Source organism: Naegleria lovaniensis, assembly GCF_003324165.1.
Source record: "Naegleria lovaniensis strain ATCC 30569 chromosome Unknown tig034, whole genome shotgun sequence".
Classification (NCBI taxonomy): domain Eukaryota; phylum Heterolobosea; class Eutetramitea; order Acrasida; family Naegleriidae; genus Naegleria; species Naegleria lovaniensis.
This window is the reverse complement of record NW_025407857.1, coordinates 279,034-297,058: the sequence shown is the minus strand read 5'-3', so window position 1 is coordinate 297,058 and position 18,025 is coordinate 279,034. Positions and strand designations below refer to the sequence as shown.

At 37.8% G+C, this 18,025-nt stretch overlaps 5 protein-coding genes across 5 annotated transcripts; 4 read left to right on the top strand and 1 right to left on the bottom strand.

The window, feature by feature from the left end:
* Positions 1–949: 949 nt before the first annotated feature.
* Positions 950–7,230, top strand: C9374_008704 (uncharacterized protein; the record flags this gene model as incomplete). The annotated part of the gene is made up of 3 exons (XM_044698810.1): positions 950–1,588; positions 1,712–4,063; positions 4,204–7,230. 3 exons carry the CDS (start codon positions 950–952, stop codon positions 7,228–7,230), a joined length of 6,018 nt encoding a protein of 2,005 aa, XP_044545344.1.
* A 141-nt stretch (positions 7,231–7,371) lies between these two features.
* Positions 7,372–8,493, bottom strand: C9374_008703 (uncharacterized protein; the record flags this gene model as incomplete). The annotated part of the gene is made up of 1 exon (XM_044698809.1): positions 7,372–8,493. One exon carries the CDS (start codon positions 8,491–8,493, stop codon positions 7,372–7,374), a length of 1,122 nt encoding a protein of 373 aa, XP_044545343.1.
* Positions 8,494–10,590: 2,097 nt separating this feature from the next.
* Positions 10,591–12,888, top strand: C9374_008702 (uncharacterized protein; the record flags this gene model as incomplete). Its single annotated transcript, XM_044698808.1, has 1 exon — positions 10,591–12,888. One exon carries the CDS (start codon positions 10,591–10,593, stop codon positions 12,886–12,888), a length of 2,298 nt encoding a protein of 765 aa, XP_044545342.1.
* Positions 12,889–12,958: 70 nt separating this feature from the next.
* Positions 12,959–16,282, top strand: C9374_008701 (uncharacterized protein; the record flags this gene model as incomplete). The annotated part of the gene is made up of 4 exons (XM_044698807.1): positions 12,959–13,544; positions 13,650–14,051; positions 14,401–15,949; positions 16,033–16,282. 4 exons carry the CDS (start codon positions 12,959–12,961, stop codon positions 16,280–16,282), a joined length of 2,787 nt encoding a protein of 928 aa, XP_044545341.1.
* Positions 16,283–16,355: 73 nt separating this feature from the next.
* C9374_008700 (uncharacterized protein) lies at positions 16,356–18,014 on the top strand (the record flags this gene model as incomplete). The annotated part of the gene is made up of 2 exons (XM_044698806.1): positions 16,356–16,464; positions 16,549–18,014. 2 exons carry the CDS (start codon positions 16,356–16,358, stop codon positions 18,012–18,014), a joined length of 1,575 nt encoding a protein of 524 aa, XP_044545340.1.
* Positions 18,015–18,025: the final 11 nt, after the last annotated feature.

Below are 18,025 nucleotides of genomic sequence, written 5' to 3'. Positions count from 1 at the left end.
GTCTTGGGCAATGTTTCAAAGTTATCTTTGCGCTTGTTCATCCCGACGTTGCTCAATGGGATGACATTAATTTACTCGCCTAATTTCTATCTGTAGCAAAATAATTCAATAATACTTTTCGTGTTCGTAAATGAATGAAACGGCTCAAGTTGTAAATTACGACCAACAACGGAGGGCTTGGGTTGGTTAGCGGGGAAAGAAGACCCTGTTGAGTTTGACTCAGTCTGCCCTCCGTTGTTGGTTTGCACATCATCCGTGTAATTTACAACTTGAGCCATGTTGAACAATGAATGGATTGTTGAATCAGGCCAGATAATATGGGTGTCAAATCAGTATTCATCCGAAAACATTGTCGTGGTTTAAACTTTCACTGAGCATCTCGAGATGGTAATCTTCTCGCCAAGATTCGACAGATTCAACACATTTCATCAATAACTCAATGTCAATTGGCCATGAACCCATTAAACAACATTTTGTTCTCATCATGGATTTTTTCAACACGTTAAGCTTGTTCAAGTTCTACAATTGCCACACCCTATTGAAGTCTGCTCTCTCCCTAGTTGAACTCAGACCAGTAACCTCTTTAAATGGGATCCATCATCATTATGAGTAATTTCTTGAAACACTAATAATGAAAGGAATTCTTCCCAGCAGCCCTCATATGAGAAATATTTAGGGTGAAGTCACTGCCAAAATCTCAACTACGGACCCCGTTCGCAATTTTTTACCTGGAAGCTCTTTCCCAGTTCTGTTTTCCAAGACGTCTTTTTATGTAGTGAGCGAGGATTTTGTCACGTGTTAAACCAAGTTCTATGAGTTGAGACTGTCCTTTCGGTCCTTTGGATTATTCTCGTTACTTTTCGATGATTGTTGGTTTTGTTGTTGGTAATGGTTATAGTATAAAGGTGAGAGTATCTCTCTCGAGAAAAAACAACAACAACAACAATAGATGCTCCACAACATTCCAATTATAACAACAACACTCACTTTCAGAAGTGTCAAAACTGGAGGTCCCACCACTCACCACATCATGATGAACACAAATCATCGAAGGTCTTCCGCCGCAACAACAACCACATCGTCAAAATCAGCAACAAGACTTGTTTCCTCCCTATACCTACTCCTCTCCATACTCTTTCTATTTTGCTGCTGCTGTTTGTTAGACGAGACCCATGCTCTTCTTGGACCCAATCCGTACTATTGCAACGGTATTGCCAGTACAAGCCCTTCGGTGTGTGGAGGAAAAGGACTCTGTGTTGGCACCAACACTTGTCTCTGTAAAGACATTACTGCCACAAACACACTCATCTCGCCTGGCAAATTACTGGTCGGGCAAAGTCTCGTCTCAAGTAATGGCTTGTACCGAGCCGAGATGGGATCGAACGGAAACTTTATTGTATTTGGATCGAGTTTGTGGCAATCCAACACGGGAGGAAGTGGTAATTATTTGGATCTTTCTTCAGGGGGTGATCTTGCTGTGAAATCAGTGCTTGGCATTGGCTTATCGGTGTTGACATTGGTGTCGAATTTACTCAATAGTTTACCTCCCTATCGATTGATCATGCAGAATGATGGAAAATTGGTATTGGTAAGTTCATTGATTTGGCGTACGCATGTGTTTATTGAACATTGACTGTCACCGTTTCCACGATTATATTACTTGCATACAATATTCACAATACGCATGATATTATGACATTCAAATGATCAGTACGATTCCAATGGTAAGGTTGTGTGGAACTCCCCTACTGGCTCCTCTTCACCTCCAACCGCAGAAAATATTCAATATGGAGGTACATCTTGTTCGAATCCAATCTGTGGTGGTCTCTTATCGACGGCTCTTGGCGTCTGTTCAGGCAATGGTACATGCACCGCTCCAGGTTCTTGTCTCTGTAATTCTGGTTTCACAGGTCAACTTTGCGACACTTTCCTATGTAATGGATTATCTGCGCTGAATCCTCTCGCCTGTTCAGGACATGGAATTTGTAATGGACCTGATTCATGCACATGTGATTCTGGATTTTTTGGACCTGTATGTGATTTATTTAGCTGTGCTGGTGAGCTTGTGAACAGTACCAATGTTTGTAGTCAGCATGGTTCTTGTATTGCTCCAAATTTGTGCTCATGCTTGAATGGATACTCAGGATCAGAATGTAATCTTTTCAGTTGTAATGGAATTTTGTCCAATATCACAAACTTGGTGTGTAATAACCATGGAACATGTCAGTCTCCAGATCAATGCATTTGTGAAAACAATTACTTTGGAGTGAATTGCGATTTGTTTGATTGCTTTGGTCTACTCAAAAACAACTCTCTTGTATGTTCTGGAAAGGGTCTTTGTGCTGGACCAGACAGTTGTTTGTGTGATTCTGGATTCTTTGGTCCAGTGTGTGATCTATTCCAATGTTTTGACAAGTTACATAATGCCAGTAACGTTTGTAGCGGACATGGTGTTTGTGTGGGTCCAGACCAATGTCTTTGTTTTCCTGGTTATATAGGCAGTCAATGTGAACATGTTGCATGTAATGGAATTCTCTCCAATTTGACAGGACTTGTCTGTGGAGGACATGGTACCTGTGCAGCTCCTGATAACTGTATTTGTGATGGTGGTTTCTTTGGCATTAATTGTGACCTGAGACAGTGCTTTGGCTTATTAAGCAACAACTCTCTTGTTTGCTCTGGAAAAGGCCTTTGTAATGGGCTAGATAACTGTGTGTGTGATTCAGGATTCTTTGGACCAGTGTGTGACCTATTCCAATGTTTTGACAAGTTACACAATGTCAGTAACGTTTGTAGCGGACATGGAGTTTGTGTAGGCCCAGATCAGTGTCTTTGTTTTCCTGGATATATTGGTAGTCAGTGTGAACATGTTGCATGTAATGGAATTCTCTCAAATCTAACAGGACTTGTCTGTGGAGGACATGGTACCTGTGCAGCTCCTGATAACTGTATTTGTGACAACGATTTCTTTGGCATTAATTGTGACCTGAAACAGTGCTTTGGTCTGTTAAGTAACAACTCCCTCGTTTGTTCCGGAAAAGGTCTCTGCAATGGCCTCGACAGTTGTCTGTGTGATTCTGGATTCTTTGGACCAGTTTGTGATCTTTTTAATTGCTCTGGTAAGCTAGCATCTGCTCTTGACGTCTGCAGTGGTAATGGTTTGTGTGGCGGCCCAGACAAGTGTATCTGTAACTCTGGATTTTTTGGAGAGCTTTGTGACATTATTGAATGTGGAGGCGTTCTCTCCAATCTCTCAAATGTGTGTAACTCCAAGGGTAACTGTATTGCTCCAAACCTTTGTTCATGCTTACCCAATGTGTTTGGCGAAAATTGTGATGTTTTCAAGTGCTTTGGTCTATTCAGTAATAACTCTCTTGTGTGTGGTGGAAATGGAATTTGTGGTGACACTGACAGTTGTATTTGTTTACCTGGTTTCACTTCATCAGACTGTACCATTGATATCAGACCATTCTCAATTTCATTATCTACTTCACAAGCATTTGTGTTACGGAATGAAACATCCTTCTCCGTATCCATTCTACCCTCTATTTCACTTGTACCAGGTTTGCAATTTGGTTGGGTTTGTGATAATTGTGGAGAGAATGAGGAACAAGTATTTTTGAGTGGAAAAAACCTTCAATCTTTGACTATTAATCCAAGTGTCTTACCGTTCCCAGGAAGTTACATTTTCAAGGCCAATGCCTCCGTCTTCAATGGCTTGTTGTATCCAAGTCGACTTTCTAACCTTGTGACATTTAATTTAACTCTTGTCAATGATATTCACTTGGTGTGTTTGGTGAATTGCAGCAACAACATCATTCCTGGAAATAACAACAACACCACCAACTCTGGTCCTTCTCTCATTCAAATTGGTCTACCAAAATTCATTGTCCGGGCAAAAGATCAAGCATTGACCACTCTTGATATCAACTCAGCCATTACAGGTTTACAATCCACCTCGTTGCAATGTGCTCTTCCTCTTGTCTTTGATTGGACGCTCATTGAACAAACAGCCACGACTTCCACTGTGATTGCTTCCAAGTTCGGACAGAGTCCACTCTCCGTTAGTCTGAACAACAGCTTGTCTTTTGATGGTGCCATTCGAATCACAGAGACCATCGAAGTGAAGCAGAACACGACTGGATTTGTGTTCAATTTCAACTTTAACTGTTTGTTAGATACTTTGTCTGTACAATCGATAAGATTCCAGTATTGCCTCCATCGAATCCACCTATTTCAAGTTCCTTACTCTCAATTATTCCAACGCAAGGTGTTGCATTGACAGATCAATTCAATATTCAATTCACGCCATGGCAAGCTGATTCGGCACTGTTGCCATTGAAATATGCTCTTGGATTCGTTGATGAACAATTGCAACAACAGATTCGATTGACCGAGTTCACTACTTCGACAACCATCTCAACAATTTTACCATTCTTGAAGAACAATGCTACCACTGGATTATTTAAGCCAGTAGTGTTTGTCATGGATAAACTTGGAACTATTGAAAAAGTTGCAATTCCTCAAACGTTGGCTCAAGTTCAAAGATTTGTTGGAAGTACTACTGAGTTATTACAAAAAGCAGCAAATTCGACAATTGCTGCATTTGATGGATCTTTCTCATTGTTGGATCCTTTGGAACAAACCAAATTCATTATTCAAGCTGCAAAGGATATCAAGATTGACGTAAAAGATCCACTACATGCATTGGCTAAATTAGTCTATCTTTCCACTAATCAAACCTTGCTGACCAAAGACATTGTCTTATCCTTAACTGACAAGTTAATTGATTTTGTAAATTCCACGACCACTGTGTACAAGAGTGAAAGATCATTATTTGGAAGAGTGAGCTCCAAAATTTCAGAAACCAACATGTTAACAACACTGAGTATTGCCTCAAACATACTTTCTTCACAAGTAGCATCTCAGACTACCATAGACGTCATTGAGCAATTGGTTTCAATGATTTTGTTAGGAGAAGAAGCAGTTCCTTTGACCACTCGTGAACTTCCGACCAAGACCTATGCTTCCTCTGGTTTTAACATTGTTGTTTCCAAATTTAGATTCAATGGTGACACTTCATTTGATGGATTGAATACGTTTACAGTGGATGGTATTCAAGTGCTTCGTTTGAACATTTCCTATCTGTTGTCCAAGTATAACGCATTTTCTAAAGATATTGGAATTTCATTTATTCGTTTCACAGACAATACTGCTCTCTCTGGTATTTACACATCCACTCAAAACAGAACCATGATTTCCAACATTAACGACATTCGATTCTACCTCAATGATGCAGTACTCATTCTTCAAGATTTAGAACAACCACTCTTCCTGACCTTCCCAACAATTGTTCCTATTAATTCCAACTCTTCTCAAAAGGATTTCATCTCTTGCAGATATTGGGATAATCAATTATTAACATGGAGTAGCTCTGGATGTTTATTGCTTGACATTACTGGCTCGTCTTCTCAATGTTCTTGCAATCACACCACCATGTTTTCGACCTTCTTAGAAAGAAACTCGTCACAAGTCATCTTTGCTCCAGATTATGTCTTTGACACGACTGTGGTCTTGTATTATTGTCAAGCAGTGTTTGGATTTATCATGCTCCTGTTAAGCTCTTATATTTTAGTGTGGTTGATTCTGTATAGAAAAGAGCAACCAGTAGCAAGTCGATTGGTAACACCTTATTTGGGTATTATTGCTCTCATGATTGAAAGTTCTATTGCTTATGCCGTTCAAAGAAGTGTATTACTTGCTGGAATTTATGAAACTGCAAGCGAAAGTAGAAGAAATGATTTTGATTTGGCAGCTAATATCATTGCCAATGTTGTGACCATTGTTGTGAATACTCTCAATTTGACAGCAATTTTTGCTTACTTGATTCAAGTCTGTCGATATCAACTCATGAAATATCTTCACAAATTCTTACACATGATTAGAGGAAAAGAACAGGATTTGGAGAAGAAGTTAAAACTATTGAGATTTATCACATCGAATGGTGTCTTTGCAACCAGTCTCATTATTTTCGCCATTCTCAATTTATGTTATTGGTCTCTTTGGGTAGCATTGAGAAGATCATTCATGATTGATGCAGAAACGTATACATATATTGTTTCTGTTTCATATACATTTGTTTCATTAAGTTTGGGAGGTCTCATTTCATTGGTTGCATTATTCGATTTGATTCTATCCATTTCGAATCAAAGATCTTCCTCAAAAAAGAAAAACGCTTCTCCTTCTGCAAGTAGTGCACATATTGACGTGACAAGTATTGGTGCTTCAGACAATCAAACAAAGAAGAAGGCAGAATCTCCATTGAAGAGAATACGAGATTGGTTTGTCACATTGGATGGTCCTTTGTATTTTAGAATTGAAATGATGATTTATGTTTTGAGTTTCATTTTCCTCGTTGTGAATCAAGCCATTGGACTTTCCACTCTGAGTATGAGAACCAATGGAGAATCCATTACTCGAATGTTCAATCCTGTGGTCATTTTGGATACCATTACATTTGTATTTGAAATTCTGTATGCTGTGAGTTACTTGTTTGTGTTTGGAGGATTTTCTCTACTCGTTGCTGCAAGATATATTCACAGTCGAAAGAAGCAGGGACAAAAGAAAGCAACAGGTGCGAATAACAAACAAGACGATGAAGTGAATGAAGAATTACAACTTGTTCTTGATCATGAAGAAGGAAAGGCATTGTTTGAAAAACAAGCCATTAAGGAATTGGCCTCTGAAAACTTTTACATTTATTATGACATTATGGAAAATAAGAAGATTGTGAAAGTAGGAAATATTAGTGACATTACTTTATTCATAGCCCATTTGTATTCCAAGTATATCAAATCGTATGCATTGGCAGAAGTGAATATTCCTTCCAAATGTAAAAACAATTTTATTGATGTCTATAAGAGACTGTTGGTCATGGCTAAAGGTTCTGAAGCTGCCTCTCTGCAACACATTATTGACGATTGCAATCATTTCGGATTGAACAAGACAGGAAGTAATCACTTCTCAATGGACCCAATGGTAGAGAATGATGGTCAGCAATTGTCTACATTGTGTAACAAAGTGGAGGAAATGTTGGACAATTTGCGACAAGAAATTTTGACCAACTTGAGTGACACCTTCTCGAGATTTGTTTTGACCGACGAGTACAAATTCTTCTTGCGTTGTGTCGATCTTCAACAGCAAATGAGAGAAATTACATACTTTAAGTAAGCTGACTTGGAGTGTGTTCAATCAGTAAACAAAATACTTTCTTTTCTCTTGATGCACGTTTGCGTTTTGGAAATGAGTTAGGTCGAAAAATCAACACTTTAGCAAGTTTCTGAATAATGAATGCATTAGTTTTTTTTCAATTTATTCCGAATATAAATCATCTGGAGACAAATTTTCACCCTTCTTCAGTTGGGCAACCTTCAAAAAGTATTTCTGAGCATGTGAAGCAATTTGAGTTCGTTTTCTCGTCGTCACATAGCTCTCAGAAATGATCTTCCAATTCTTTCCAACCTCATCGAGACCTTTCAAAAACATGTCATGCTCGTACTTGGACCAAGTACCTGTGTTGAACTTCTTCTTATCTTCATCGTCTGACTTGGGCGATGAGGTGCTTCGTTTAGAAAAGCTCGATGATTTGTGTACCTTGCTCAAGTTGGGTCGAAGCATGCCACTCTTTTCATCAAAGGTAGAAAGATTGGTGGTTCCTCGTTGAAGCAACTGCATTTTCATTCGGTAGGCTTTATCTTCCTCGATACTACCTGATTCAGAAGGAGATGAGTTTGTATTTCTTCTAGCGTATGTATCCATTGGAGCTTGTCTATGATTTTGTTGAGCAGCAGAGTATGTATATGGCATGTTGTACATGGCAATGTTGTTGTTTGTTGTAGGTTGTGTGGCAACAAATGCTTCAGACTTGGAAACCACTCCTGTCATTAATCGCGAAGGAATGTGAGGAGAATAAGCGTTGGTGTGGAAGGTAGTTGGTATGGAAGAGGGAGGAGAAGATACGTTGTATACTTTGGATTGCGTCATTGTTGATTTGGGTTGTGACGCTGCGTACAGTATTGATTTCACAGAATACTCTTGAGGTGCTTCCAAAAATGGTTGGATGCAAGCAGCCATCTTTAAATTTGAGTAGACTTCTCGAGATGGTGTGGGTGAATTTCTACTTGAAGAGGTCGATGGAGCAAAATTCTTCATCGCTGGTTGTTGTTCGTTGTGTTTACATGTGGGAGATGAATTGAGTGACAATTTGAAAATTTCAAAACAATTAGGAGAGAATGCATGTGGCGATGTGGATTGCAAAATTTCAGAAGATAAACTTGGCTCTAGGAGTGTTCTTTGTGAGGAGGTTGTAATATTACATGGGAAGGTAGTTGAGGTTAATTGATCACTTGGATTCTTCAAGCATGGCAACTGAAAGACATGATCGCTCGACGACGGATACGCATGATCGTTCGAATTAGAAGTGTTCATTCGCATGTGATGGTGAGTTGAGGCTAGCATTCGATGGAGATTCTCGTGGATGTTGTTGTGGTATTTTGTTTTCCCTGCAAATGAAATGGGTGTTGAAGTGCTTCAGTATTTGAAGAGAGGCTCAGAGCGACAACAGTGGTGGTGGCAAATATCCAGTGTATTGATTTGGTGAATGATCTGAAAATCTTCTTTTTTTGTGCAATGAATGCGCTCGAGCTGTTTTGTACACGTTGTTGTTGGATAACGACTCACTCCAAGATGGTCTTTTCTGGAACTGGATGAAGAGGTTGGATAATGTGTTCGAATTTGTATAGCTCGAGAGAGGATGGTAATGAAGAAGATGGCTCAATGATTGAATAAACTCTAAAGAGAGAAAGGAGTAGACAAACCAGTGAGGACTGAGTTGAGGGTTTGATGATGTTTTCGTGAGAGTTGAATCCAACACGAACGAAATCTAAGAGAAATCTTTACTAACAACGCGAGAGGGGGCGTATATCGCTTGGGGATCGTATGGATACCTGCGAGAGGATATTTGTTGAGTTTGTGTAGTGGTGTTTGTTGGTTTGTTTTTTTGTTGTTGTTGTTGATGTTCTTTCATTGGATCAGAATGGACATTTAAGTTCGCGAACACAATATTCTCTTCGTTCTCTCTCTCCAGATGCATTCAGTAAGATATTTCGTGCGTCGTCGAAGGAGAGAGAAACGTCGAATCTGGACTCTAAGGTATAAAAGACTCCATCAAACTCAAATGAGGGTTTTAAAATCAGCAATCGTGACTCGCTTTGGAGCAACAGGAGTCACCACTGAAAATCCAAAAACATGGACTTTAATTCCACAAATAGAAAGTCCCCGCATACAAATTTACAATTCAAAGCTGGCGTCCTCAAGATTTGCAGAGATATTGGTGTTTGATAACGACGTTCGTTGTAGTACGAGCAAGCAGTTCAGAGACCGTGTGTTGGAAGAAGACGATCAACGTTTAGTTTGAAAAACGCAAATTGAGAAATTGATAACTTGTAAGGTCTATGCTTTGAAACCATGAAGATGGAGCATTCAAATTATCGTTGTGTTTTGGTTGCATTGTACAAAACAACCGAAGAGACAGGCCACATCTCATCTTGAATATGGCAATTGATTTCTCAAACTTGAACCAGATTAAAATGTCAAATGTCTCGTCCTTTGGCTCCAAAGATAACGCCATTTTTCTGCTATCTCGAACGAAAAAAGCATTCACAACATCTTTAAATGTCGAATGCTAGCGACAACGCAAAGTAAAATTTTTTTTCCTCTGTAACAAAGATTCGCTGTGAATGGCGAAATGTCAACGAACATTTATCTTCGTTTTGAGACCCTTAATTGGAGTTTAATTGTTGTAGTAGAGTGGTATGAATACAGTAAGATTACAATGTGGAACGTTGTTATCGCTACCATTGTCGTTTTTTCTTGATCTCCATCCTCGCACAAAATGAGGATGCATGGAACATCGCTCAAGAATATTCAATTGTAAAAGATTCATGCGAAGGACTCAATGTCGAAGTCGAAGGTACTGTAGATAGGCACAACAATTTAGGACCTAAAAATGCCAATTCTTGCGCTTCCAGAATTTGGAAGTGGAATTTCCAAGGTTTTATATTGATGGCGAAGGCGTGCAAATTGTTAGAAAAATGCTGCCAGAGAGATTGGCAATTTGTTAAAGTGACCAAAATTAAATTGTTGTGATGGGTATCGTAACGAGTGGACTTGAACTGTTATGGAACCTCAAGAGTGATATTAAGAATAAAATTCAGTAGGAAATAGTGCTTAGTGAAAGAGACCAACCTCAACAACGAGGTGCAGAACCAACATTTTATAGCTTCTCAGGTTTGCTTGTCATTATTTTTTTTGGCTAATTCAATCGATGCGATAATTTTGGTTACATTTCTGTCGATGTCTTCATCCGTTATGATGATGGGTGAGGTGGGTAGTTGAAAAGTCTGTAACAAGTCTTCCACAACCTCTATTTCCTCCCATTTTGAAGCCATTGTCTTTCCGGAATCAACAGTTTGTGGGGTCATTGATGCTTAATTTTTTTCATCAGAGTTTGGCAGTGTGCAAGTTTCAAAAATGAAGAGAAGGCTTCCTCATCATCATCATTCAAATGCTTCGGAAGCCACCAAGTTCTCAAAATTGTTATCAACATTCACCGATAGCTATCACACCACCATTGCCGTACAAATTATTTTAATTGATTTTTGTAAACCTCAACACTCAGAATTGTCATCATGCAACCACTCGTCTCAAGATCTTGAAGATTCCGCAAGGATGTATCAATTTTTGAAAACAAAATTTGAAAATCAATCAAAAGGATTCAAAAAGTATTTGTTAGCAAGGGAAGAATGGATGCGACGACACAATCCATGGGATAATTGTTGTCAAATGAAAATCGAATTCATGAATGATCGAGAATGTGTGGCAAGCTGTTTGAACCACCATATCCACTATTCCCAGCTGGTACAAAGGATGGTACAAACTGTTAACCTTTCCGAATTATGTCGTTCTAACCAAGAAATGATTGGAAAACTTGAGTTTTGGACACCTTTCAAAAGCGAAATCTTGAGGCTCATCAAGATAAAGCAATTGCATGTCTTGAAATACATTCCAAAAAATATTTTGCTCGAATGGAAACAAGAATTGTCACAAATATGTGAACACTACTATGACTTTAGTTTCATATTTGATCTTGATGATTTCGATGAAGCGAAAAAAGTATTATCTGAGAAGCGTTGTATGCTGTTCCAGCTTTCACAAAGATTACGAGACAATGAAGAAATTGTGATGCATGCCGTTCGTTGTCTCTCTTTCATCGACATGCAACATATATCTAAAAGATTGACAAAGGATAGAAAATTCTGTGTGAAATTAGTTCATTTAAATCCTAATTTATTTTTACGCCTTCCATCATCGTTAAAGAATGATAAGGAATTTATTATTCAACTATTCAACACTACACTGACCTCTGATGATGGCACATTATATGAAGACAAAATTTCAACATGTATTCCAGAAGTGTTTTTTAATGTATCGGCGAGGGTTTGTCATGAACTATCATTGGACTTCAAGTTGTCTATTTATCTGCAATTATTTCTCAAGGATGCAATAGTGTCAAATATTGAACTAGGTTTATTGAAACCCGTGTTTCAAATGCTTCATGAATTACCAGACGAATATTATAGAGCTCACAAGAATTATCAAAATAATCTAACAGAGCAAGGACGTTTTGTATCCTCATTGTTCAATGAATGTGAACAACATAGGCTTCAGAATGATGACGAATTTGGAAAAATCGTGGAACAAGTAATGAAGCGAATATGCATGAACTATGGTCATTCTGAGCTCGATGATGAAGATTTGATGTTAAAACGCATTTCTTTGCCTTTCATATTGAAATATACCTCAGATCGTTTAAAAAACAATAGAAACTTTGTGCTGAGGGCTGTTAAATCGAATGGAAAGTGTTATAGAGATGTGTTGCCCATATTCCAAAACGATAGAGAAATAGTTTTAGCAGCAGTCTCTAATACAGGAAGCTTGTTGTATGAACAGCAAAAGAATAGACGCGTGCTTCCTGCACAGTTTCGTAATGACAAAGAGGTGATTTTGGCTGCCCTTAAAAGTGGTTCTTGCTCCTTTTCTAACATTCCAACCCACTTGTATAATGACAAAGACGTCGTATTGACAGCATTAGAGTATACCTCTCTTTACGAGTCATCTATTGCCTATGCCGTCTCTCGATTCTTTGAGAGAAATGACAGGGAGGTGATAATTGCTACCATACAGAAAAACGGTCATTATTTGAACAGCCTCTCCTACGATTTTAGTAACGATAGAGATTTACTATTGGCAGCAATTCGAAATAATCAAGTGGTCTACGCATTACAAGCTGCTTCGAACAATTTGAAGCAAGACCAAAACTTTGTGCTAGATTGTGTAAAAGCAAATCCAAGTGTTCTCAACTTTGTATGCTATCAATTTAATAAGGAAATTAGATGCAATTTTGATATTCTGTATGAGCATGCTAAACGATGGGGATTCGTTATGGATGAGCTTATTTATGATCTTGTTCGACATAATTTTGGTGATCGAGATATCAATTCTATAACATTCCATGAAAGTGTTAAAATATTTACAGATTTGAAACGGATGAGATTGGAATTTGAATATTTTGGGTGTCACATTCCAGAATCGCACTTGTTAAAAGAACCAATCGAAGCGCTAGAGGTAGAACCTTATGATGGAATCACTAATTTGGCATCATGGGATAGCGAATATCGAGAAAAGATGTACAGCATGTGGAAAGCATACTTGTTTGGTAATGAACAATGGGAAATTTTCTTCTCTCTAGATCTTACTCACTACTATTGATGCTTTCAAATTGTCATCAATAAAACGCGAGGTCAATAAGGCCAGCACGAGTTTTTCCAAAACAAAAAAAATGTTCAAATCTCAACACGGTTTTGAAAAATACTGTTTCTCTGTGGTGATGCAAGAGATTGGTTCTTGTTCGACGACACCGATCATGCGTTCTTTGGTGGGCACCACGAAAAGGAATTTGTCTTTATTTCGGAATGACACATCTGTTATTAGATTAAATTGTACTTCAATCACTCGGAAATCCATGTTTATGCATCGGAAATCATTTCAAATATTTAAATTTTCTGATTCAGATCGACAGCAACGTTACTATCATGAATCATTGCATCGGCTGCAATCATCATCACCAGAACAAACACAAGAAATGTTTCCAAATTTGAAAAATTTTCTGAAAATGGACTCTTCCAGAATTGATTTTTTTGAAGTGTTAAAATCCATTGATTTTCAAAAGAATGAAAAACAACGACCTACTTTTCATGAATATAATAACAGCGGACAAAAACTTAAATTATCGAGAAGACCTGATCCATCAGCTCGTTCTTCAGCTGTGATGGTTTTATTTTTCAAACGGGGAGAGAAAGGAGAACCTTTTCTGGTCTTGTTGCAAAAAACCCCTGCAAAAAAGAACACAAATTACCAACATGCAGGTAGGTATTGGATTATTCTCATGGCTATATTAATTTAGATCATTTTTATTGATCAAATTGCAAAATTTTTTCTGCTTGACACTTTTTGTGGACCTGACGGCTTAGGTCAAATAAGTTTTCCAGGTGGAGTTTTTGACTCAACATTAGATTCTAGTTTATTAGACACAGCCATCAGAGAAACGAACGAAGAAATTGGACAACAACATATTCAAGTTTTGAATGAGTCGCTTCCAAGTACCATGACAGGAGCACGCAATTTTAATGTCAAACCTTTTATTGGTCGATTGTTACAAAATAATGAACAAACAAACGCTGAATTTCATTACCTTCTACAAACAGACGAAATTGAACACTTATTTGAGGTGAAAGTTTTAGATTTAATTCAAAATTCAAATTTTGAACCTCTTGGAAAAACCATCATTAATTCTTCCTTTACACATTATGGTCCAGTGTTTCATTTGACCAATGTTCACTCTGTGACCCGAAACACAACAGTTCCATACGCTTGTATGTGGGGTTTCACTGCAACCATTGTCACAGAAATTCTTGATGCCTTAGAAGAAGTATTTTCACACACTGTTAGGTTTTAATGAGGTGTAAACAAACCTTCTATTTAGACAATAATATTACACCTTGTTGCATATCAAACACAGAAATTATACTTTTAAAACCTAGAGAACTCTCGTGTTTTGTAAAAAGCCAATAATTCCTATTGGCTCCTGCAAGTGCGCGTCCGGCATCGGGCCCGACACCATTGATATCCTTTGTTATCTCGTTGCTGAATGACAAGAAAACACTTCAAAAAAATCAAACCCAACATATTCCCTTATCGAAATAATATTCATGAATCGATCAGCTCGTCGTGTCACTTCCGAATTGTTGAACAAGTGTAAGATTGTCAACAATAATTTCATCGTTTTTTCTCAACCATCGACATCGACCACTGGTGGTCTTTCAAGAAATTTCCATCAACAGTTGATTCGTCTCGACTCTTCCAATGTGGGTGTAGCCTCTGCACAAGCTTGTCCCTATCACAAGACTGCAACCTCCACAAGTAGTGCTGTAGTGGTAGATCAACCACCAGCACATTCATCAGCAATGGAAGTAAACACTTGTACAACTTCGGAAAGTAAACCTCCTCTCAAATCATTCCAAGATTTACCAGGTCCAAAACCTTTACCATTGATTGGTAACTTGTGGGACTTGTTGAAAAATAAGAAAAAATTGCCCAATGCTTACTTTTTAGAGTTGTGCGAACAATATGGATACATGGTCAAGTTGACTCTTCCAAAGAATAACATGCTCATCATTTCTCATCCTGACATTATTGAAGAATTGATGAGAAAAGAAGAACGTAGAGATAAATTAGTAGCTCTTCGTTATGTTAAGGAACAACACAATATTGAATTGTTACCAATTGAATTGAGATATGATGAAGATTGGCAACCTATTCGTTCCTTGTTTAATATTGCCATGAAACCTGAAAATTCAGACAAGGTGAGTCTTCCTCAACTCACTGAACTCAATGGAGATTTCTTGAGAATTGTTGCCGATAATTTGAAAACAGTAGTATCATCCAAAGATGGAGAAACAAAATATTTAATTCCCAATGCCTTTGGAATTACTTCCTTATATACATTTAAGGCAGTTACAAAAGTATTTCTCGGAATCAAGGTCGATGAAGAGGTTGAAAAACTTCTTCCATGGAAGATGAGTGAATTTGTGGATGCAGCTGTTCGTTCCACTGATGTGGCCATTGGACTGGACACCAAACCTCCCTTATACAAGCTTTATAAAACTCGAGAATACAAAGAAATGGAAGATTTACTATTGAAGGTCTTCATTGGTTGCCGAGAATTCATCAAAGCCTTTGCTAAAAACCCAAATCCTAACCTTCCTCGATTGAAAGACTTGATTGATGAACGAGCTGCTGGAATGGAAAATCCCGAACGTAAAGTCGAAGGAGTATTGACTGCTTTTATTAATGGTGGTGTTGATATTACCTCTCGTATGATGGTGAATCAATTCTACAGACTCGCTCATCACCCTGATTATCAAGAAAAGTTGTATCAAGAATTGGTTCAAGTATTTGGAGAACCATCTGCTGAGGAATTTACTTCGGAACAAGGACTGCATGTCTCTTTGGAACAATACAAGAAATTGAAATTAAGCAAGAATTTCTTTGAAGAGATTTTACGTATTGATCCTTTTAGTTACATGACCAGTGGTCGATGGTTGAGAGAAGACACCGAATTGAATGGATATTTAATTCCAAAAGATACAAGAGTGTTAGTGGTGAATTATTATCCAAATTTGAAGGAAGAATTTGTTCCACGTGCTAAAGAGTTTATTCCTGAAAGACATGAGAAGGGATCACCTCTTGCTCCAAAGTCCTTGTACATTAGGTAAGTTCTTAGAAATGATGCATTCACTTATTGACGTTTGACTTTCATGATAATTTTACTAATGAATTATTTGACACAATTAGTCTTCCATTTGGCATTGGAGCTCGTAAATGTCCTGGCTCCAGAATTGCAAGCACAGAGAACCACATGGCACTCATTAATCTTGTCAGACATTTCAAATTGAGTCATGGAAACCCAGAGAAATTCCCAGAGCCTGCCATGGATCAATCTTTGTTGTACATTGACACCAAGAACCATCCACTGTACCTCGTTCCAAGAGATCATCTCAAACCAGTCCTGGAACAATATCTTGCCAACAAACAACAGAAATAAATAGCGAGAAGCTGTTTTAATGCTGCAATTCAAATCTGTTTTTTGCAAGATTTCTAAAATTGCACTAAAAAAAATGTTACAAAATCACAATTCCGATTCTATGTTGTTGCAGGATGATAGAGAGATGAAGCAGAAAGGAAAAGTAATTGTGTGTGCTGGTAGTACTGGAGTTGGAAAGTCAGGTAAGTCTTCGTTTTTGGAGATTCATTATTCCAAACGAAAATTATTAATTTTATGATTATTTTGAAATTATGTAAAATCATTAGCCCTTGCACTTCATCTAGCCAGAATGATTAATAGCAACAATGATCATGAAAATATGAAATTTAAATCGGCAAGCATCATCAACGCCGATGTCATGCAAATATATGAAGGCTTACCAATCACTACAAACAAACCAAGTGAATCCGAATTACAAGAAATTGAGCATCACTTTGTTGGAGAAAAGCAAGGCGTAGTATCGGATCGAGCTCAGCTGTACACGGTATTGAATTATAAGAAAGATTGTCATGAATTATTTGAACAGGATTTATTTAAACGAGACGTTGTTCCAATTATTTGTGGAGGAACAAATTATTATATTCAATCTGTAATTTTCGATCAATACTTGATTGGAACAGCTGAAGAATCAAATGGATTGGAATACAATGAGACAAAAAAGGATGAAGACAGCGAGGATTTAAAGAAATATACACACGAAAGACTTAAAGAAATAGATCCCGAGTCAGCCGCTCTCATTCATCCAAATGATATTCGAAAAATCAAAAAACGAATTTTATTATACGAAAAAGAGCAGCGAGTATTCACACAAGTCATTGACTCCAAAAAAGAGGAGCAACGAACACTTAAATATGAAACTTTATTTTTTTACTTGGCATGTGACAACCGTGGAGTGTTGAGACAAAGAATAGCAGATAGAGCTGTGCAAATGATGGAAAATGGCCTCCTTCAAGAGGTAGTCACCTTTCACGAGTATCTTTTCAAGAATAAGGACAAGCTGAGCATTTCATTTGAGCATGGAGTGTTACAATCCATAGGATATAAGGAATTTCTACCGTATCTTAAATATTTGGAAGAAATCAATGATATTGGTGACAAAAATGAAGAGGACGCTATTCTCAAGAAAAAGAATGAATTGAAGCAACAATGTTTAGAATCACTCATTAATGGTACCTTTAAGTATGCAAAAAAACAAGAAACATGGTATAGATCCTCATGGGCTAATTCAAAATTACCGCTCGTCAAGCAAGGTATTCTCTACAAGTTTGATATTTCAACAACTCCTGTTGATGTCATTAAGGAAAGCGCCTTACAAATTGCAAAGCACTTCTTGGAAGGTAAAGAAATTCCTCAAGATCTCGTCGAAGCATATCAAGTTAAGGAACCACATCAAAAATCGTCAGACCAGCAAGGAGATGAAAACAAAACCTATTGGTGCGAAAAATGTAATAGTACACATCATGGATACACTGAATATAGAGCTCATCTCAAATCAAGACTTCACAAGAAACGAAAAAACAAGTCGGTGACTCCAGTTGTGAATGAGAGAAATAGAGAGGACATAAGTGAATCCAAAATTCCTAAAGGATCAAGTAGCGAGAATGAATTTCTCACCACTACGACAACAGCAGACATCATAGAAACTTCTTCTGATCAAGAAATTAGTTCGAACCATTCATTTCAAGAAAGCCCAAAGCCGAACGTCATTGAAAAAGAGGTCAATCAAGAATAACCAAACATATG